Source organism: Nothoprocta perdicaria, unplaced genomic scaffold (assembly GCF_003342845.1).
Source record: "Nothoprocta perdicaria isolate Ctin4 unplaced genomic scaffold, notPer1 scaffold_33, whole genome shotgun sequence".
NCBI lineage: Eukaryota > Metazoa > Chordata > Aves > Tinamiformes > Tinamidae > Nothoprocta > Nothoprocta perdicaria.
The window spans coordinates 2658565-2678488 of NW_020455566.1; the positions used below are offsets into that span (position 1 = coordinate 2658565).

General features: G+C 68.4%; 2 protein-coding genes across 3 annotated transcripts; both read left to right on the forward strand.

Annotated features, from left to right (window-relative positions):
* Window positions 1-2911: 2911 nt before the first annotated feature.
* Window positions 2912-9134, forward strand: KCNQ4 (potassium voltage-gated channel subfamily Q member 4). 2 transcript variants are annotated; one of them, XM_026043309.1, is made up of 12 exons: window positions 2912-3038; window positions 3159-3334; window positions 3413-3538; window positions 3635-3745; window positions 3825-3920; window positions 4446-4534; window positions 5011-5166; window positions 7951-8168; window positions 8278-8380; window positions 8468-8599; window positions 8716-8845; window positions 8916-9134. In XM_026043309.1, exons 1-12 carry the CDS (start codon window positions 2921-2923, stop codon window positions 9132-9134), a joined length of 1674 nt encoding a protein of 557 aa, XP_025899094.1. In that variant the 5' UTR covers window positions 2912-2920. The 2 variants fall into 2 exon arrangements, with proteins under 2 accessions (XP_025899094.1, XP_025899096.1); XM_026043311.1 differs by lacking the exon at window positions 5011-5166.
* Window positions 9135-13716: 4582 nt separating this feature from the next.
* TINAGL1 (tubulointerstitial nephritis antigen like 1) lies at window positions 13717-19533 on the forward strand. The gene is made up of 11 exons (XM_026043493.1): window positions 13717-14002; window positions 14402-14465; window positions 16233-16325; window positions 16417-16531; window positions 17052-17175; window positions 17252-17402; window positions 18086-18269; window positions 18562-18607; window positions 18842-18965; window positions 19185-19230; window positions 19390-19533. Exons 1-11 carry the CDS (start codon window positions 13717-13719, stop codon window positions 19531-19533), a joined length of 1377 nt encoding a protein of 458 aa, XP_025899278.1.
* The last annotated feature ends 391 nt before the right edge of the window (window positions 19534-19924 follow it).

Consider the following 19924-nt stretch of genomic DNA (forward strand, 5'->3'; position numbering starts at 1 on the left):
CCGAGCGCACGGGCCTCCTTGCCCGGCTCTCCCGTGCGGCCGCTGGCGCGAGCGCCGGGGATTTACAAGACTCGCTGTTTATAGAGCGGAGCGGCGCGCGGGGAGGCCGCCCGCGGGGCTGCGGCGCGGAGGGACCCCGGAGGTGCCCGCACGGGGCCCGGGGGTCCGGCAGCCTCTTCCCGCTGCTCGGATCCGCAGCCGTGCCGCTCGCGCGCGCTGCCGAGCTGTTTATCCCGCGGCGCGGGGTGTTCTCCTTCCGCCGCGAGGGCCGGGACAGGCCCCCTCGCAGCAGGGTCACGAATGCATCGGGTCTCAGCGGGGCCGGCGGCTCCCTGCGGGCTGCCCGGCTCGCTTGCCCTGAGCTCAGCAGCTTCGCCCAGCGCGGGGCAGCGCTGGGCGAGAACCACCTTAATGAAGATGAATGGGGGCAGAGCCACGGGGGGGACGGGGAGCATCTGACTCCTGCGCTAAGCAGCTTAGCCCGACCATGTCTGCCCGGCTCCAGGCACTAATTCCTAGCAGGTGATGCCTTCCCAGAAAGTTTCTTTCCCAGCTCCAGCGTCCTCTGCCAAATCTGCCGGTGGGCTCGCGTGCTCCGGGCGCTGCTCCGTTACCCCTGCAGCATCGTCCCCCAAGTTGTATGGCCACTGCACCAGTGTTCACTCGCTGCCACGTTCCTGCCTTCCCCCTGCGTCACGCTCCGTGTCCCTGTAATTCCTGCTCCGTCCTGGCCAGGCTGGAGCTCACGGTGTGCGGGCAGGGGGTTCCACTCCAATATCCCTTCCCCGGGGCCCTGCTGCGCTCCCGGCCCCCGGAGGAGTTAATGGCATAAGGAAGGAAAGGGGCTTCGTTAATAATTCACTAGGAAAAGAAACTGGCTCCATTGCGGACCTCGGAGGTCAGGGAGCACCCGGCAAGGGGTGACCCCACCTTGTGCCTCAGTTTCCCCAGCCGTGGGATTGGGAATGGGGGATGCACCAGGGAGCAGGGGTCATTGGAGCCACTTCATTCCTGCTGCTCCAACCTGTCCTGGCCCCTCTCTCTGCATCCAGGTCCTTGCTCTGCATCCAGCCCCTCTCCTTGGCTCCCTGTGCCACCGGTCCCCCCAGCTCCGGCTTCTCCCTGCGGTGCTTTCGGGCTGCTCCTGCGGCTCCATGCCCGGCCTGGCTCTGGTTTCAGGCTCCTTGCAGCCGTTTCGGCTCGAAAGCCCCGAGTCAGCAGCGCAGGGAGCGCAGTGGAGCCGGCGCCGCTGCGCCCGGCCCGCAGGATCTTCCCAACCGGAGGAGGATGCCGCGGGACGGAGCGCCCGGCTCCAGCCTCTCCATGGGCTCTGGGCACCCGGCGATGCCCGTGGCAGCCTGGGCGCCAGACCGGACCCCCTTGCGCCGTTACGCAAGCGGCTCCCGCCGACCGCAGCCCTTCGCGCGCCGTCATGTGGGCCGGTGGCACAAGCTTCCCCGCTTTCCATATTTAGAATCGCTGGATCAGGAGAAAAAATGTATTTTTGGAGAGTTTCGTTTGCTTCAGCTCCCGAGTCTATATTTTTTTTTTCCCCCCTCCCCTCCTTGTTATTTTAAGTGGGCCAAAGCCCCTTTGGTCTTAACGCGCTGCTCCAGGGCAGGCGGCCTGGCGGCAGCTCCCTGTTAACTCTTCCCTGCGCCCAGCGCATCCCGGTCATCCCCAAGCAGAAGGAGGTCCCTGCAGGATGGCTCATGGTGTCCAGCCGCCCCCTCCATGCACCGTGAGGGCGCCCAGGGCTCCCGGCTGCAGCTCCAGGCCTGGCTGGCAGCAAGGATGCTGCGATCCCGCCCGGCATCTCCCTGGAGGAGCAGCAGCCCTCGTTGGAGGCTGCGCGTGGCCCGCAGGCTGCGGGATGCGGATGCAGCAAAGGCGGCACCTCCGTCCCCAGCCCCTCTCGGTGCCGCTCCCGGGCTGTGTCCCCTGCGCTAATGCGGCACGCGGAGCTGCTCCCCCGAGGAGCCCTGCAGCCTCTTCCCGGCTATTAAATATTTACAGCAGCGGCCCCGCGGTGCCAGGAGACGAGCGACCGTCTGCTTGGGTTTCCTCTGGGCACCGCAGCGGCGGCAGCGGCCCCGGCAGCCGCTCGTGGGCTGCCCCGCGGCTCCGTGTCGCCCACGAGGGACACCCCGTGTCCCTTGGCTGGCCGGCGGGCAGGTCCCCTCGGGCCGGGCAGGGGCCAGCGCCTGGCAGCGCTCACCGCGCTCTCCTTGCAGATTCCTGCTCGTCTTTAGCTGCTTGGTGCTCTCGGTCTTCTCCACCATCCAGGAGCACCAGAAAGTGGCCAACCAGTGTCTCTTCATCCTGGTAAGTTCTAGCCTCGCTCCGGGGCTCGGGCAGTGCCCACTGGGCACAGAGCCAGTGCCAGCTCATCCCGGACACCCCACACAGCAGCTCTGAGCTTCAGCTTCGCCCTTGCTCCCTATCAGACCTGCCCAAGATGGCCCAAACTTGGACTCTGAGCCCATCCCAGCCCTCCCCTGGTCACTTAACCCGCAATCATTAGTGCTGCTAATGATGCCAGCCCAGGAGCTGTCCTGGGGGAGCAGGTCCTGGCTGCTCCCGCATCCTCCCCCACCGCCCGGCGCCAGGTCCGCCCGGATGCCCGCCCCGCTGCGAGAGGCAGGACGGGGAACAAGGTGGAAGGAGGGGGGTCTAAAACAGGCTGCTTTGCCCCAAAGTGTCAGAAAGGGCTGACGCGGGAGTTCTCCCGAGTGATGGAGACTAATTCGGGAAGGTCCTTGTGACTTTCCCGCGCGTAAGCAGAACGGGGGCTCGCTGGCGCGCGAGGACAATGCTGACGGAGGAGGAAAAGGACCCGGCTCGGCGCGCTCGGTGCCCGGGCAGCTCCGCCTGGCGCTTCCCGGCCCCGCGTGTCCCCCTCTCCCGGCAGGAGTTCGTCATGATCGTGGTGTTCGGCATGGAGTACGTGGTGCGCGTGTGGGCGGCCGGCTGCTGCTGCCGCTACCGCGGCTGGAGGGGCCGCATCCGCTTCGCCAGGAAGCCCTTCTGCGTCATCGGTACGTGCGCACGGGGATGACAACGTGGGGACCCCCCATCCTCCGCGGGGTGACCCCGGCCCTGCTGCGAAGGCGCTGGGCAGGGCTGGGAGCCCCTCGCGCGCCCCGTCGCTTCCGCAGACTTCATCGTCTTCGTGGCCTCGGTGGCCGTCATCGCGGCGGGCACGCAGGGCAACATCCTGGCCACGTCGGCGCTGCGCAGCATGCGCTTCCTGCAGATCCTGCGCATGGTGCGCATGGACCGCCGCGGCGGCACCTGGAAGCTGCTCGGCTCCGTGGTCTATGCGCACAGCAAGGTCGGGGCGGACGGCGCGGGGACGCGGCGGGGACGGCGCCGGCAGGGCCGCCCTCACCCGCCGCCGCCGCCCCGCCAGGAGCTCATCACAGCCTGGTACATCGGCTTCCTCGTCCTCATCTTCGCCTCCTTCCTCGTCTACCTGGCCGAGAAGGACGCCAACGCGCAGTTCGCCACCTACGCCGATTCGCTGTGGTGGGGCACGGTATGTGGAGCCCCCCGCCCCGGGGGTGCATGAGGAGGGTGGCACAGGGCCCGGGGGGGACGCCTCTAGGCCCCCCCTTGCCGCTGTGCCCGCCAGATCACCCTCACCACCATCGGCTACGGGGACAAGACGCCGGAGACGTGGCTGGGCCGCATGCTGGCGGCCACCTTCGCGCTGCTGGGCATCTCCTTCTTCGCGCTGCCCGCCGTGAGTGCCGCGCGGCGAGGGGGCCACCACGCGTGCCCCCCGCCACGGGCGCCCACAGCCCCGGCCCCTGCGTCCCCAGGGCATCCTGGGCTCCGGCTTCGCCCTCAAGGTGCAGGAGCAGCATCGGCAGAAGCACTTTGAGAAGAGGCGGACGCCGGCGGCCAATCTCATCCAGGTACCGCCGGCGCTCCCTGGGCAAGGGCGGTTTGCACTGCTGCTGAGCGTCCCAGCACTGCGGGGATCCCCGGTTGTAGGGATCTTGGGTTGCAGGGAGCACAGGTTGTAGGGATTCCAGGTTGCAGGGATCCCACAGCTGCAGGGATCCCGGGTTGTGAGCTTCCCAGCATTGCAGGGATCCCAGGGCTGCAGGGATTCCATATTGCAGGGATCCCAGGTTGTGGGAATCCCAAGGTGGCAGGGATCCCAGGTTGCAAGGATCCCAGGATTGCAAGGATCACAGGTTGTGAGCATCTCAGCATTGCAGTGATCCCGTGTTGCAGGGATCCCATGTTGCAGGGCTCCCAGGTTGTGGGAATCCCAAGGTTGCACATCCCATGTTTCAGGGCTCCCAGTTTGCAGGGCTCCCAGGTTGCAGGACTCCCAGGGTTGCACATCCCAAGGCTGAAGCATTCCCGAGGTGCAGGGTCCCACAGTGCAGGGGGTCTCTGGGGGTCCCTGACGCGGGGGCTCTCACCCCAAGGCCGCCTGGCGCCTCTACTCCACGGACGCGGCCCGCGGGTACCTGACGGCCACGTGGTGCTACTACGACAGCCTGCTGCCCTCCTTCAGGTAGGCACGACACGGACCTGCCGGGGGGGCTCAGGGGGTGTGAGGAGGAGGAGCACGGGCGGCCTTCCTCCATCCGGCACGTCCTGATGCACCCGCGTGGAGGCTGCCCAAGCGCCTGACTTCCTCCTCCATCGTCGTCATCGTCATCACCACCCCATCCATCCTGTCCCCCCGCTCTCCGCGCTGCCGTGCCGTTATTGCTTTGTTTTAACCTTGGTTTTATTTTATTTTGCAAAAGGCAGGTCCCTAAGAGCGCGGGATACGAGTCCCCCTCGCACAGCCCGCGATCGGCCTCACCCTTAGGAAACTGCCTTTAGAAAGGAGGGATTCACACTCTTCCCACTCCTGGTTTTGCCCCGGTTTTGCTGTGACCCGCAGCTCAGAGGAGGAGCTGGCTCTGCGCAGCCTTGCTTTGCTCATCCTGTTTGCTTTGGAAAGTTTAATTTCTCCGTGTTTTTATTTGACCCCAACCCCAGAGAGCTGGTCCTAATCTTTGAGCATTTGCACCGAGCCCGCAACGGAGGAATTAGGAATTCAGAGGTGAAAAAATGGCCGGACGGAGCCCCACCGCCTTATCCGTCCTTCCCCTCCGGCCAGAAAAGCGGCGGCCCCGCGGTTTGGGCCGGGGACAGGTAGGGTGCAGCCGGCCGCCGTGTCCCCGTGCTCTGTGTGTGCGCGCCGGGCGGCTCCGCGGCTCCGCTCCACGGCCTCGCGGCCTCCGCCACTCGCTCTGCACCGGCCTCGGCTTCGGGAGGCCTCCTGGAGGCGTCTGCCCCGCTGAGCTCTCCTTGGGGTGGAGGTAAGGCCCTGGGGGGGTTGCAGAGGTGAAGCGAGCGTGCATGGAGCAAAGGGAGCGTGCACCAAGGGGGACGAGAGTGCACAAGGCAACCTGAGCGTGCGCGAGGTGAAACAAGTGTGCATAAGGTGACCTGAGCGTGCACGAGGCAACCCGAGCTTGTCTGAGGCAACCCAAGCTTGCACGAAGCAAACCAAGTGTGCAGGAGATGGTCTGAACATGTGCAAGGCGACATGAGTGTGCACGAGGTGATCCGAGCGTGCACAAGCTGATCCAAGTGTGCACGAGGTGACATGAGCGTGCACGAGGTGATCCAAGCGTGCACGAGGCGACGTGAGCATCCATGAGGCAATGTGAGCATGCACGAGGTGATCCGAGCGTGCACAAGGTGACGTGAGCGTGCACAAGCTGATCCAAGTGTGCACAAGGTGACATGAGTGTGCACAAGGTGATCCAAGCGTGCACAAGGTGACATGAGCGTGCACAAGCTGATCCAAGTGTGCACGAGGTGACATGAGCGTGCACGAGGTGATCCAAGCGTGCATGAGGTGATGTGAGCATGCACGAGGTGATCCAAGCGTGCTCAAGGCGACATGAGTGTGCACGAGGTGATCCAAGCGTGCACGAGGCGACGTGAGCATCCATGAGGCGACGTGAGCGTGCACAAGGTGATCCGAGTGTGCACGAGGTGATCCAAGCGTGCACGAGGCGACGTGAGCATCCACGAGGCAACGCAAGCGTGCACAAGGTGATCCGAGCGTGCACGAGGTGATCCAAGCGTGCATGAGGCTGAAGCAAACGTGCCGGCCCCAGTGAAGGCCTGGAGGTCGCTGGGGGCCGCGTGTCCGTGCAGAGCGGAGCTGCCCTACGGCTGAGCCGGGCAGTGCGTGCAGCGCTCCGTGCAAGGCGATCCCATGGGAAGTTCTCCCTCGCGCTCATCCCAGCGGAGCAATGCCCTGAAGCCAGAGGAGTTGTGGAGTGTCCCAGGCTGCACAGGCTGCAGGAGCCTGGCCGTGAGGGCACTTCCCATAGGCAGAAGCAGATTTCCAAGGCTGGGAATGCTCAGAGAAGATGAGAGGCCGTGGCTCTGCTGCTGGCATCGGTGCCACTGCTGCAAAGGGCACCCGGGAGCCTGGTGTGCGCCAAGGCTAGGAGGGCACAGGGAGCTCTCGCTCGTGCCTCCTTTTCCCTGTGGTGCCAGGAGCCTCTGCTCCAGGATGAGCCCACAGGGAGGCCGAGCCCGCGGCGGCTCCATCCCTGCTCCATCCCCACGCGCTCTCCCGGAGCCGGCGGGAGCCCCGTCCCCGCGCCCAGCACCTCCTCTCATAACATCTCCATCTTCTCTTTCTCCCCACCTCTCCCGCTCACCCGCCACCTCGTCCCCCACCCCTGTCCCTGCGGCAGCTGCAAGGAGGAGGACGCGCGGCCGCCCACGTGCTTACGGCTCAGGTAACGCGCTCGGAGCCGCCGGGCGCAGGGTCCCGCTCGCCACCTTGCAGCGCGCCGGGAAACCGGGAGCCCCGGCGCCCGCACCGTTTATGTGGGACCCCCGCAAGGCCCGAGACGGCCGCCCCCTCCCTGCTAACGCTCTCTCTTTCTCTCCGTGTCTGTGTCCTGCCCCTCCAGCCCCGTCTTTAGCGGTAAGCGGCGGCTCTTGTGGATCCGGGTGCCCTGGAGACGGAGGTAGCGGCCGCGGCGCGGGCTGCTCTCGCGGCGGGAGGCGCCGCTCGCGCTCGCCCTGCTCCCCCGCTGCCTCCATTCCCCGCGCCCTGGGCGCCTGCGCCCGCCGGAGCTGCTCCGATAAAGGCTGCGGGGCTGCACTCGCCCCTGCTCCGGAGCCACCGGTGCCCCTGCCCGGTGCCCCTTCCCGCGGCTCTGCTGGCGACTGGAGCCTCCTGCGTCTCAGCCTCTGGTGGAGCGAGCAAGGGAGCTCCCAAGGGCCGCGTTTGCCTGCAGCTTTGCAGCCACTCCGCAGCACCCTGTGGCCTCCCCGCGCCTCCGCAACGGAGGCCAGCACTGCTCCTGACACCCTGTGCATCCTGGCACTCCATGCATCCCGGCACTCCATGCATCCTGGCATACCGTGCATCCCGCCACACCGCGCATCCCTGCGCCGTGTCCCCGGTCACACGTGGCCTCCGCTGACCGTGACTTCCCTGCGCGCTTGGCACCTCGCCGCGAGCCCCCGCGGCCTTGGCTTGCTCTGCGTGCAAGGGCCTCTCCCCGGGGCACCGGCGGCTCCGTGAGAGCTGCCGGGGCCGGTGCTTCTGCGTCGGTCCCGCATAAATGAGGGCCGTTGTCCCCACGTTGCGGGGAGCGGAGCAGCGGGGCGGGGGGACAGGGGACAAGAGCAGAGCCCCCGCTGCGCCCAGGCTGCAGGGCACCGCGAGGAGGAGGAGGAGGAGGAGGCTGGTGGGCTCGGCGCTGCCTGGGCGCTGCTCTGCTGTATGTCCTGGCCAGCCGTCTGTCCGCTGTCTGTCAGTCTCATCCTCTCTTTGCTCTTGGTCCGAAAAAAGATGTTTTTAGCCCCAAAGCGGCTCCCGCGCGTGCCCATAGCGGGGCCACCTCCTGTGCCAGCCACCCCACATCTCAACCGCCCTCCTTCCCCTCCAATGCGCAGCACCAAGATGGGCATCAAGGAGCGCATGGGCCTGGCGGCGCCGGCGCGGCAGGGCAGCCGGGGCCGGCAGCCGCTGGGGCTGCCCCTGCACCGCTCGCCCAGCGCCGAGGACGTCGCCGCGGCCGCCAGCCCCGGCAAGGCGCGCAAGAGCTGGAGCTTCGGCGAGCGCGGCCGCCTGCGCGCCTCGCTGCGCCTCAAGGCCCGCGCGCCGCCCGACGGTGAGTCCCGCGCGGCGCCGTGATGACGAGCCCGGCACGACGGGCAGGGTGGCCGAGGTGGAGCGCGCCCCGTGTCCTCCCCAACCTGTGCCCGCTCTGGCGCCCGCAGCCGACGGCCCCGCCGAGGACGGCGGCGAGGACAGGGGCTCCCAGGGCGAGCTGGGTGCCGAGGACATCATGCCGGCGGTGAAGGGCCTCGTCCGGGCCATCAGGTGGGAGCATCCCATGGGGTCCCCCGGATGCTCCGCGCGGATGCTCCGCCGGGCCGGTTGGTGCCAAGCTCTGCCGGCCTCCCGCAGGATCCTCAAGTTCCTGGTGGCCAAGAGGAAGTTCAAGGAGACCTTGAGGCCCTACGACGTCAAGGACGTCATCGAGCAGTACTCGGCCGGCCACCTGGACATGCTGGGCAGGATCAAGAGCCTGCAGACGCGGTGAGCTGGGCGTCCCGGGGGGGTCCCTGCGCTCAGCAGGCCCTGGGGCCCTTCCCGGTGCCCTGCGGTGGGTCGCGAGCGATGGGCCATGTCCCCGCGTCCCCGCTCGGCGCCAGGGTGGAGCAGATCGTGGGCAGGGGGGCCGTCCCCGCGGACAAGAAGGTGCGGGAGAAAGTGGAGAAGCCGCCGCCGGAGCCGGAGGACGAGCCCAGCATGATGGGCAGGGTGGTCAAGGTGGAGCGGCAGGTGAGCGGGCACGGAGGGGGCCCCCGGGTGCCCGCGGGGGCCGGTGCCCGCTCAGGCGGTGCCCCCGCAGGTTCAGTCCATCGAGCACAAGCTGGACTTGCTGCTGGGGCTCTACTCGCGGTGCCTGCGCAAGGGCTCCAGCATCTCCTTCAGCCTGGGCGCCGTGCGGCCGCCCTGCGCCGAGCCCGACGTCACCTCCGACTACCACAGCCCCGTGGAGCACGAGGACATCTCCGTCTCCGCGCAGACCCTCAACATCTCCCGCTCGGCCAGCGCCAACATGGACTGAGCGGCGGTGCCGGTGCCGGCGGCCGGTCCCTCTCCCTTGTACTTGAAACGCGTCTTCCAGCTCGGGTGCATCGCCCGCGCGGGCACCGCGCCCTGGCTCTTGCAGGGGGTGGGAGCCCCCAGGCTCCCCCCAATTCCCAGGGGGCACACTGAGAACTGCCCCCCTGCATCCCCGGTGCTCCGGGAGCCGAGCCGGGGGGCTGCTGGATCTATGCAAGGCTGCACGGCCCTCCAGGCCCCGAAAAGGGGGGTCATGGATGTAGCACCCGGCCGCGCCGGTGGCCGGGACCTCGTCGGGGTCGAGGGTGTCAGCGCTGGGCTCCCTCCTGGGCTGCACTGCGAGCCTCTAGAAGCGCCGCAGCGCCTTCCCGTGCCTGCCCGTGCATGCTCCCCAGGCAGTAGAGACGTAGGGATAGATAGATATAGATGTATTTATACATGTATATGCAACAACGTCTGAATATGCAACACCCGTGGGCAGAGAGGCCCGCGGGGATGTAGGCAATAAGCATCTCCCCTGCCAGCCCGCGGGGCTCCCTTGGGATGGGAGCCAGGGGGATGCAGCACTGGAGGGGGTCCCTGAGGAGCATCATCCCTCCCTGGTGTCCCCCGGTCCCCTCGTGCCACCCCGCGCGGTGGCAGCAGAGCCACCGCGGCTCCCTCCCTGCCCGGCTAGGGAGAGCAGCGACCGTCACGGTAGTGCCAAAGTTTGCCCAGGGCTGGGGCTGCCTCCTGCCCTGCCAGGATTTCCAGCGCCCTTTTCCATTGCCCGGCTGGGGGAGCTGGCTGGGGTACCCCCCTGCTCCAAATTCTGCTTGTTTTACTGTCTCATTTGTGCATGTGGCAGTGGGGGCTGCCCTGAAGCCACTCACAGCATCCCTCCTGCTTGGGCTGTGCCCAGGTGCATGGCCAGGGAGCCGGTGCCCTGGGCATGCAGGTTGGTCCAAATATCCGTGTCCTGGGCACACAGGATGGTGCAGGTATCCGTGTCCTGGCCATGCAGGATGGTCTGGGTACCCATGCAGAATGGTGCAGGTGGCCATGCCCTGTGCACACAGGATGGTCCAGATATCCAGATATGCAGGATGGTCTCGGTGTCTGTGTCCTCTGCACACAGGATGGTCTAGGTGGCCATGCCCTGGACATGCAGGATGGTCTGGGTGTTCGTGCCCTGTGCACATAGGATGGTCCAGATATCCATGTCCTGGGCATGCAGGCTAGTCTAGGTATCCATGCCCTGGGCATGCAGGATGGTCTGGGTATCCGTGTCCTGGGCATACAGGATGGTCCAGGTGGCTGTGCCCTGGACATGCAGGATGGTCTGTGCCCTGTGCACACAGGATGGTCCAGATATCTATATCCTGGGCACGCAGGATAGTCCAGGTATCCATATCCTGGGCATTCAGGATGGTCCCGATATCCATGTCCTGGGCATACAAGATGGTCTGGGTGTTTGTGCCCTGGACATGCAGGCAGGTCCAGGTATCCATGTCCTGGGCATTCAGGATGGTCCCGATATCCATGTCCTGGGCATACAGGATGGTCTTGATGTTTGTGCTCTGGACATGCAGGCAGGTCCAGGTATCCACGTCCTGGACATGCAGGATGATCCAGGTATCCGTGCCCTGTGCACGCAGGCCGGTCCAGGTGGCCGTGCCCTGGCCGTGCCGGACGGGCCGGTGGCCGTGCCCTGGGTGCGAGGGTGCATGCGCCAGCTTTGCCCGCACCAGCGCGCAGCGACTGACTCGTAGGACTCCTCTGCGGGGCTGGCTGCTCCCTGCAGCCCTCCCCGTCGTAGTTACCTCACTTTATTAACTTATTAACTTATTTGTTTCATTAAAATTTGGAGTAGAGGCTGCCGGTCCGCGTGGTGTTTGTGTCCCTGCTCTTCCGGGAGGTGGCACTCCAGCCCTGCAGCCGAGCCCGCCGCAAAAGGGCCCAGGCGTCCGGGCGCCCTTGCTGCTGCCTCCTTCTCCAGCAACCACAGCCGGCTCAGCCCGGGGGTCCGGCTCTCCTCCCCTTGCCCCCATCCAGCAGCCTCCTGTGCCTGGAGGCAGCAGCCCCGATGCCACTGCAGATGGGCGTATGCAGGGCGATGGGAAGAGCGGGGGAGCCCTAGACGGCAAATCCGCCGTGCCTGCCCCATGCACGGACACCGCGCGTCCCCCAGCCCGGCTCGGAGGGACGGAGAGGCCGGGAGGGAGCCCCTTTCCCTGGCCGCGGCGCTGCCTTGGGAGGAAGCCGAGCCTTTTGCAGGTCGCTCCCCTGCGTTTCCGGGCTGTGTCTCACCAGCAAACATGTTCTTGGCACGGCCCGGTGCTCCCGCACGAGCCAAGCGCCTCCCAGGTCAGCTCCTTCCTGCCCCCGGCTGCAGCTGCCCCCGGCCGGGGGGCTCCGCGGGGCCCGGAGCTGGTGCATCCCCGGTGCTCCCCATCCCACAAAGCCCCCGCGGGAGCTCTGCCAAGCCGGGACTGAGCACAGCCAGGAAAACCCTGTGCAAACCAGGCCTGGGGCCTTGCACCGCTCTCCCCTCTGCTCTGCTCTTCCGAAAGACGGAGAAAATCCGAATGGAGACCGGGGGCTGCTCGCACTCCAGTTCTGGAGCTGAGCATCTCGGCGTGAGCAGGGTCCTTGTGCTCGTCCGTCCTGCACCTGGGTGGACTTTGCTCTGTGTCCCTGCAGCTCCCTCCCTTCCCATTGGGAGAGGCTCCAGTGCCTTTGGAGCAGAAGGAGACGGGGCTGGACGGGGCTGGGCATTGGGTGGCTCAGGGAAGTGCACTGGCGGAGTGGAAAATACCAGCGCCGGAGGACTTGGCGAGCCGTGACCTGGCCGAGCTGGTTGTCCTGCAGCTCTCCTTGGGGTCAGGACAAGCTCCTGCAGCGCAAATCCTGCTCCCGGCAGGAGCCGGTTGTCCCAGGAGGCAGTGCAGCCTGGCAGGAGCACAAGGACACAGGGAGCGGTGACCAGGGCTGACCGGGGCACTTCTTGTCCACCGAGGGTCTTGGAAAACGCGTGACTCACCCTGGATTCCCGTCCATCCTGTCATGGAGAGATTGTGTTTTCGGAGACTGCCGGACTCCAGGCTGGACTCAGTTCCTTCCGGAGGCGCTCGGCAGCCCGCGGCCCTTCCCTGCTCCGCGCCCGCAGGAAAAGGCTGTGCCGAGAGCTGGCCCCAGCTGCTCTCCTGCAAGGGCCCCCTTTGGGCTGGGTGTCCCGTGGCCCTCCTGTGTGTGCCTGGCCTGGCTCCCACGGGTGCCCGCAGCACCTCCGTGCCCGGCTGCAGTGCGGCATCCTCCAGGAATCCTTTGGCAAGGGCCAGGGATTGCTAAGTGCAGGCCAAAAACTGAGTGCCAGGATGCGGGAATCCTGCTGAGCCGGGTGCCTGGGGAGAAACCCCGGGAAAAGCAGCTGCATTGGGAACCCTGGCAGATGGGGAAGTGGGACCTGCTCCACCGGCACAGGCTGCCCACCCTGGGTGGCACCCAGGAGGTCCCCATGTGTCCTGGGTGCACGGAGGGCTCGGTGCCGGGTCGTGCTGCAGTGAGGGGGGTGAGGTGGTGGCACGCGGCCGCTTCCTGGGACAGGAATGCCAGGCAGGAGCGCGGGAGCGGAGCAGCCCGCGCCGCGGGACAGGAATGCCGGGCGGGAGCGGGGCAGCCCGTGCCGTGACGCAGGCGCCAAGGTCACCTTCGCGCGGGCACCTCTGCTCAGGTGAGCGCGGGACCGTGCCAGGCAGGGAGCAGGGGCAGCGGCGCCGCACGGCCCCCCGCCCGGGGGGGCTGCAGCCCCCGCGCCCCGTCCCGCCGCCCGCCGGTTCCGGTCGGGGCGAGGCCGCGGGGGCCGGGCCCGTATAAAGGAGCGGCGGGGCCGGAGGAGGCGCTCGGCGGCGGAGCGGAGCGGCGCGCGCGGCGGGGCGGCAGGTAGGGTCCCGGTCCCGGTCCCGGTCCCGGTCCCGGTCCCGGTCCATTTTCCATCCCTTCCCTCGGGACACGCCGCTCCAGAGCTCCGCAGGGCGGCGGCGTGGGGAGCGGGGTCCTGCCCCGTGGGTCCTCCCCATGCCACCCCCGAGCGCAGCGACTTTTTTCCCCCCACTCCCGGCTCTGCCGTGCGGCTCCCCCGGGAGCTTCTCCCTTCCCTAACCCGGCCCTGCCCCGAGCTGAGACCGGGGAACTCATTGCATCCAGCACGGCCGGCGAGGGGGGGCTGCAGCCACAGCCCCTGCCGCCCCCGTCCCCCTCGGGACCCCCATCCTGCCGGGAGGTCCCTTTGCGGGGGGGCAGGTTAGGAGATCTGCGTGGGCACTGCAGGGAAGTTTGTCCCGGGGCAAAACAGAAGGGAAACGGTAAATCCAAAGCCGTTGAGCACCCTGTAAATGGGGGCAGGGAGGGGAGAAGAGAGGGGCTGCTGCAGGGTGATGCTCATCCCCCTGGGACTGTCAAGGGGTGGGAATCCTGCAGCACGGGGGGGATCCCCTCCCACCCCCCGGAACGTCTCCCACCAGCGCCTGTGGTGGAGATCCCGTGCCCAGTCCATGCCCCTGTGTCCCTGCAGCGGTGGCAGGTCTGGGGACACGGGTGGCACCATGCGCCTGCTCTGTGCCCTGCTCATCCTGCTGCCCGAGGCGGCGGCGTCGCGGACGCGCCGGGAGCTGGCGCCGGGCTTGTACGAGCACGGCGTGTACGACGCGGGCGGCTCATACTGCGAGCGCGGCGACGTGTGCTGCCGCGGGCGCGACGACGGCTGCACCGTGCCCTACCTCGACACCATCTGCTACTGCGACCTCTTCTGCAACCGCACCGTCTCCGACTGCTGCCCCGACTTCTGGGAATACTGCCTGGGCATCCCGCCGCCCTTCCCCAAGGCGCACGGTAAGGCCGGGCACGGGGATCTCCAGCCGCAGCACCTACCCCTGCACCACGGAGCAGGGACCCCACACCACGGAGCAGGGATGTTCATGCTCACTCCCGGTTTTCCCGGGTATGGAGCGGGGACACCCAGCTTTGCTGGGCATGTCTGGGCCATGCATGCGTTAGCCCACGCAGGGGGCGAGCGGGCAGCACAAGGAAGCCTAAGAAATCCCGGCGGAGCAGAGCAGACACCCGGGAAAACCAGGCTCTTTATCCATGCCAGGGCATGTGGCGGCGCCGTGTTAACCCTCTCCGTGCCGCCCCTTCCCGTGGGATGGGCGCTCGGTGCAAGGGGTGCCGGGGGGCAGCAGGGCCGTCGTTGCAGCCGCACTCAGCACACTCCTCCGCTCTCCCGCTCAGGTTGCACCCGCGCTGGCCACAGCTACCCGAGCGGAGCCACGTACCGCGAGAACTGCAACCTGTGGTGAGTGCCCCGGCAAGGGGCAGCCTGCGAGCACCTGCCCGCGGGTGCCCGCACTGGGTGGTGGGGAGTGATGCCAAAGGCCTCCGCTCTGGTGTGTTCCCGCGTGGGGAGCCCCCGGCACCTGGATGCGCTCCCAGGTTTTGGAGCGCGCCGCGTGGGAGCCGCTTCCGCCGCCACGTTAGCGCGCGGCTGCGTCGGCTGCCGCAGCCTCCCCGGGTGCGGGCACCGCTCTGCAGCCGATGGGGTTTATTTTGGCCACGGGGGTCCGTGGGCAACTTGTGCAACGTGCCGGGACCCGCCAGGCGCCTCCACCCACCCTTGGCACAAGCAGTCGCCAGCAACCTGGCCTCATGGCTGCTGTGCTGGAGTTAACGGCATCTCCCAGGTGGGAGAAACCTGTGGGCAGGAGGCGGGCGCCTCGCCGGCGAGCAAACATCCCCGCGGCCAGCGGCCCTGGGCGGCACGGCGGGCACGGGACATCAAAGGCGGCGGCGGGGGTGAGCGCAGGGCATGCACGGGCGCATGCCTGGTGCACGGGTGCACGTGGGCGCTCAGCCCGTGCGCGGCCCAACCGTCCCTGCTCTGCTACGTGGAGCCAGCCTGGCTTTTCTCCGTGCCCTTGGAGCCGGTTTGGAGCTCCAGGAAAGGTGGTGGCCCTAAGTGATGGGTCCTGGCTGCAGTGTCGGTCCTTGGGGGCTGATGCTCTCCGGCCAAAACCTCTTCCCCATGCTCAGCATGCGGCGAGCTCCTCCGGAGTGGCCCCGTGCAGCTCCTGCTTCCCGTCGACCTCCTGCAGGGCTGGGGGCAGCCACAGGGAGCAGACACAAAGCCGGGCCGAGGTGGAAGGAGCTGGGGCAGCTCTGGGCACCCCGGCCCGCCCTGCAGCCTGGAGCGGGGCTGCGGGCCCTGGCGTCCGGCGCCCGTCCCCGAGGAGTTAATAGCACAAGGCTGGGTCAGCGGGGCCGCGCTGCTGGAGCCGCTGCGCGGGGCACAAGGGCTCCCGGCGTCTTACGGGCTTTTTCCATTGCCTCAGAGGCTGCGCGGGGGGAGCGCGGCCGGGCCAGCCCGGGAGGGGTCTGCAGCCTGCGCTGCCAGCCTGTTTCTGCGTCCCCGTGTCCCCTGCAAGGGGCCTCTGCAGCCCGGTGTCCCCTGCAAGGTGGCACGCAGTGCAGGTGCATGGCCCCGGCAGGGTGATGATGCAGGGAGCGGGTCCTGCTGCACCCCGCTGTCCGTAATCCTGCCCTCAGGGAGAGCTTGGGGGTACAAGGAGCAAGCGCTGAGCCCCGCGGCCGGGATACGGCGCTGGCCAGAGCTGCTCCGGCCTCAGCACGGAGCCTTAAAAGGGAAGCGCGGCGGCGGGCGGCGCCCCAGGCATTGCTGGGCACCCTGTTGGGGGAGCGTGGCCGCCACCGCCGCCGTCCCCAGGCCGCCGCCGCGACCACCCCAGCCCCATCCCTCACGGGAGTGCCCCGGGGCCGCCCCGTAAAGGGTCCCACTCCAGCCGCGCTCCCGCTCGCAGCCCCCCAGGCGGATCCGGCTCCAAGCCCCGTGCTGACATTCGCCGCCCTGGCAGCCTCTCGGCTTGTTTTCCATCCCATGCCCCGGCTGCCCTCGCGGCTCCCGCAGGGACCAGCTCCAAGGGGCCCCTGGCCACGTCCTGGCACAGTCCTGGGGCAGCGCCGGTGGCACCGGCACGGGGGTGGCAGCACCCAGCAGGCTAGAGGGGCCGCGGTGACGGTCCAACCCTGTCCCGCTCGTGTCCCCCAGCACCTGCAGCCAGGACGGGCGCTGGGACTGCGAGGACCATGCCTGCCTCATGGACCCGGAGCTCATCAACGCCATCAACAGCGGCAACTTCGGGTAAAATCCCCTGGCTGCAGCTAGCAGAGCTGCACGGCGGCGGGGGGGGGCCACACGGCGCCTTTGGGGACACCCCCCGTGTCCCACACAGCTGGAGAGCCACCAACTACAGCCACTTCTGGGGCATGACGCTGGACGAGGGCATCCGCTACCGCCTGGGCACCTTCCGCCCGCCGCCCACCGTGCTCAACATGAACGAGCTGCACGTGAGTGCGGGGGGCTCCGCGCCGCGGCGGGCGCCCCGGCATGCAGCCCCGCGCCGCGCGCTCCGAGACGGCGGCTCAGCACATTCCCGCGCGCCGCTGTTGTTTTTTCCCCCCCTTGCCTCCTTGCACGGTTCCCATCGGAAAAGCGGCTGCCGGAGCTGCTGAGTCGGCAGAGCCGCCGCTTCGCTCGCGGGATGAGCCCGCGGGGGCTGAGCCGGCCCGGAGGGGGGCTGCATCCCGGGAGATCGCATCGGGACACAGTGGAACATCCCATGAGCGGGTCCTGATGCCCCCATGCCATGCCGGGAAGCCGGAGGCCGTGCGGCTCCGCGGATGCTCCCGACGCCGCAATTCCAGCACTGCGACCTTGACACCCGCCGGGGCCGCTCTTATTTTAGAGCCGCTTCCTGAGCCGCGATAAAGCCGCGTCCTCCCAGGGGAGGGATGTCGGGGTGGGGTTTCCCGCTCCGGGCGGGATGTGGGCATGGGATGCCTCCATGCAGCCCCGCTCCACCCGCAGGTGCCCATGGACTCCAACGAGGTGCTGCCACGGCACTTCGACGCCGCCACTAAGTGGCCCGGCATGATCCACGAGCCCCTGGACCAGGGCAACTGCGCCGGCTCCTGGGCCTTCTCCACGGCAGGTGAGGGCGGCTGCGGCGGCGGGGGGCACCGCGAGCCGCCCCGGGGCACCTCGTCACCCCCACGTGCCCGCTCCAGCCGTCGCCTCCGACCGCATCTCCATCCACTCCATGGGGCACATGACGCCCGCGCTGTCGCCCCAGAACCTGCTCTCCTGCGACACCCGCAACCAGCGCGGCTGCGGCGGCGGGCGGCTCGACGGCGCCTGGTGGTACCTGCGCCGGCGCGGGTGAGTCCGCGCCACGGCCCGGGCACACGAGGCCGCGGGGACACCCGGGAGCCTGGGGACACTCAGGGGTGCTCCAGGGGTGCTCCTGGCACCACCTTGTCTTCCCCACGGTGCTCCAAGCGGGGCTGGGGCCAGCGAGGGACATGTGCCCACCTGCCACCTTGTCGTGCCCATGGTGGCTCCCAGTGGGAATGGCCTCAGGGGGTGACCAGGCACCCGTGACACCCCCATGCTGCCACCCCGATCCCCCACATAGGGTGCCAGGACACCCAGGGGTGCTCCAGGGTGCACCTTGTCCTCCCCATGGGGCTCCAAGCGGGGCTGGGGCCCGCGATGGACATGTGCCCACCTGCCACCTTATTGTGCTCCTAGTGCCCATGGGGGGCTCCCAGTGGGAACGGGCATGGGGGGGTGGTCAGGCACCAGTGTCACCCCTGCGCCGCCACCCCGATCCCCCACGCAGAATGCAGGGACACCCAGAGGAGCAGGGACACCCAGGAGCTCTGGGACACCCACGAGCGCTCCTGGGGTGCTCCTGGCACCACCTCCTCCTCCCCACGGTGCTCCAAGTGAGGCTGGTGACGGACAAGCGCCCACCCGCCGCCCCGTCGTACCCAAGGGGACTCCCAGCGGGACCGGGCACAGGGGCATGACCAGGTCCCCGTGTCACCCGCCCCGCGCAGGGTGGTGACGGACGAGTGCTACCCGTTCACGAGCCGCGGGAGCCGCGCGCCGGGGCAGCCCTGCATGATGCACAGCCGCTCGACGGGCCGCGGCAAGCGGCAGGCGACCGCGCGCTGCCCCAACCCGCGCGCCCGCGCCAACGACATCTACCAGGCCACCCCCGCCTACCGCCTCTCGGCCGACGTGAGTGCCACCCCCGCATCCCCCGTGCCCCCTTCCCGCGTGGGCGCTGCCCGAGCCCTTCCCTGGAAGCACCGCGGGGTGGGGTGGATTCCGCTCTGGAGCCAAGTTGGAAGCGGAGCGGGGAAAAACCCGTCGGGCTCCGTGCGGGTGGCCCTGAGCCCGGCAAGGATGTGGGTCTTGGTGTTTCCTGCTGTGGGGGGGCACCCAGTTTTGGGTGCCGAAAAGGCTTTTGCAGGGGGCTGAGGTCCTGCAGCCTCCCCTGATCCCTGCCGACCGCCTGCTCTGCTTGCAGGAGAAGGAGATCATGAAGGAGCTCATGGAGAACGGGCCGGTGCAAGGTAGGGATCCCCCGGGCACCCCCAATCCCACCTCTGGGGCCCTCAGGGTGCTACAGGGCACCCACATGGGTCCTGTTCACATGGCTGTACTTGCTGCCCGCCTCGCTCCCAGCAACCGGGGCCATCATTCCCTTCCCTTGGAGCGCGAATCCTGGAAAACCTCCTGGAGCAGGGGGGGATCCAGTGCCCCCCGCTCCCCCCTCCGTCCCCCCCGTGACTTTGCTCCCGCCGCAGCCATCCTGGAGGTGCACGAGGATTTCTTCATGTACGAGAGCGGGATCTACCGGCACACGCGGCTGGCCGAGGGCAAGGCGCCGCGGCACCGGCGGCACGGCACCCACTCCGTCAAGATCACGGGGTACGTGGGGCGCCCCCCCCCTTCCCCCTGGCGCTTCCCGCGCCGCGGGAAAGGCGGCCGCTTCCTCCCAAAGGAAGCAGGGCAGGAAGGAGGCGGCAGCCGCTTGCACAGGGTTCACAAGTGCAGCGAGCGCTCCGTCCTCAGCCCCCCACCTCCCATTCCCACCCGATCATTTCAATGGGATACAGGGTGTCCCCCCCCTCACTCATCTCGCTGCAGGTGGGGAGAGGAGCAGATGCCTGACGGCCAGACCCAGAAGTACTGGGTGAGTATTGGGGGTGTCACGAGTTTGCTGAGGCTCAGCCCTGTGCCCTGCTTGAACGGCAGGGGCTGCAAGAGCCGCTGTCGCCTGGTAGAGGGACATGGGGGTGCGGGGGGCTGCGGTGGGCTCTGACCGGTGCCGGTGGCTCCTGCTCCGACGCAGACGGCCGCCAACTCCTGGGGCAAGGAGTGGGGCGAGAAGGGCCACTTCCGCATCGCCCGCGGCGTCAACGAGTGCGACGTGGAGACCTTCGTGGTGGGCGTGTGGGGCCGCGTGGGCGCCGAGGACGTGCGCCACGGCGCCTAGGGGACAGGGGACCCCTCCGCTGCCGCCGCGGGGGACACGGGGCCCTGTCTCCCCCCCCCGCGGCCGTGGGGGACACGGGGCCCCGCTGCCCCGTGCCGGGTTGCTGACGCGGCGGCCGCGGTGCAGCGGCCCGTGCAGCGCCGCCCGCCTGCCCCCAGGCCCCGCGTGTCCCCCCCTGCCCGCCGGCTCCCTAATCCCGGCCATTGTTGGGAGCCCGGTGTTGGTCCCGCGCCTGGCGCTGCCTGGCACGCAGCGTGGGGGCTGGGGGGGTTATCCCAGCAGAGCAGCCCCCCGCTCCTTGCCAATGCACATTATCCCGGCGGGAAGCTGGAGCTGGGGTGCAGAGCGCGGTGCGGGGGGGTCGTGGCCACATCCATGGTGCTACCTCCGC

Bases quoted from the DNA above. Each gene is read 5' to 3' on its own strand.
- KCNQ4 (XM_026043309.1), top strand. From the start codon at position 2,921: ATGATCGTGGTGTTCGGCATGGAGTACGTGGTGCGCGTGTGGGCGGCC. The intron at 3,039-3,158 runs GTACGTGCGCAC...TCGCTTCCGCAG, and splicing joins GAAGCCCTTCTGCGTCATCG to ACTTCATCGTCTTCGTGGCC. The intron at 8,846-8,915 runs GTGAGCGGGCAC...GTGCCCCCGCAG, and splicing joins TGGTCAAGGTGGAGCGGCAG to GTTCAGTCCATCGAGCACAA.
- TINAGL1 (XM_026043493.1), top strand. From the start codon at position 13,717: ATGCGCCTGCTCTGTGCCCTGCTCATCCTGCTGCCCGAGGCGGCGGCG. The intron at 17,176-17,251 runs GTGAGGGCGGCT...TGCCCGCTCCAG, and splicing joins CTGGGCCTTCTCCACGGCAG to CCGTCGCCTCCGACCGCATC. The intron at 18,966-19,184 runs GTACGTGGGGCG...ATCTCGCTGCAG, and splicing joins CACTCCGTCAAGATCACGGG to GTGGGGAGAGGAGCAGATGC.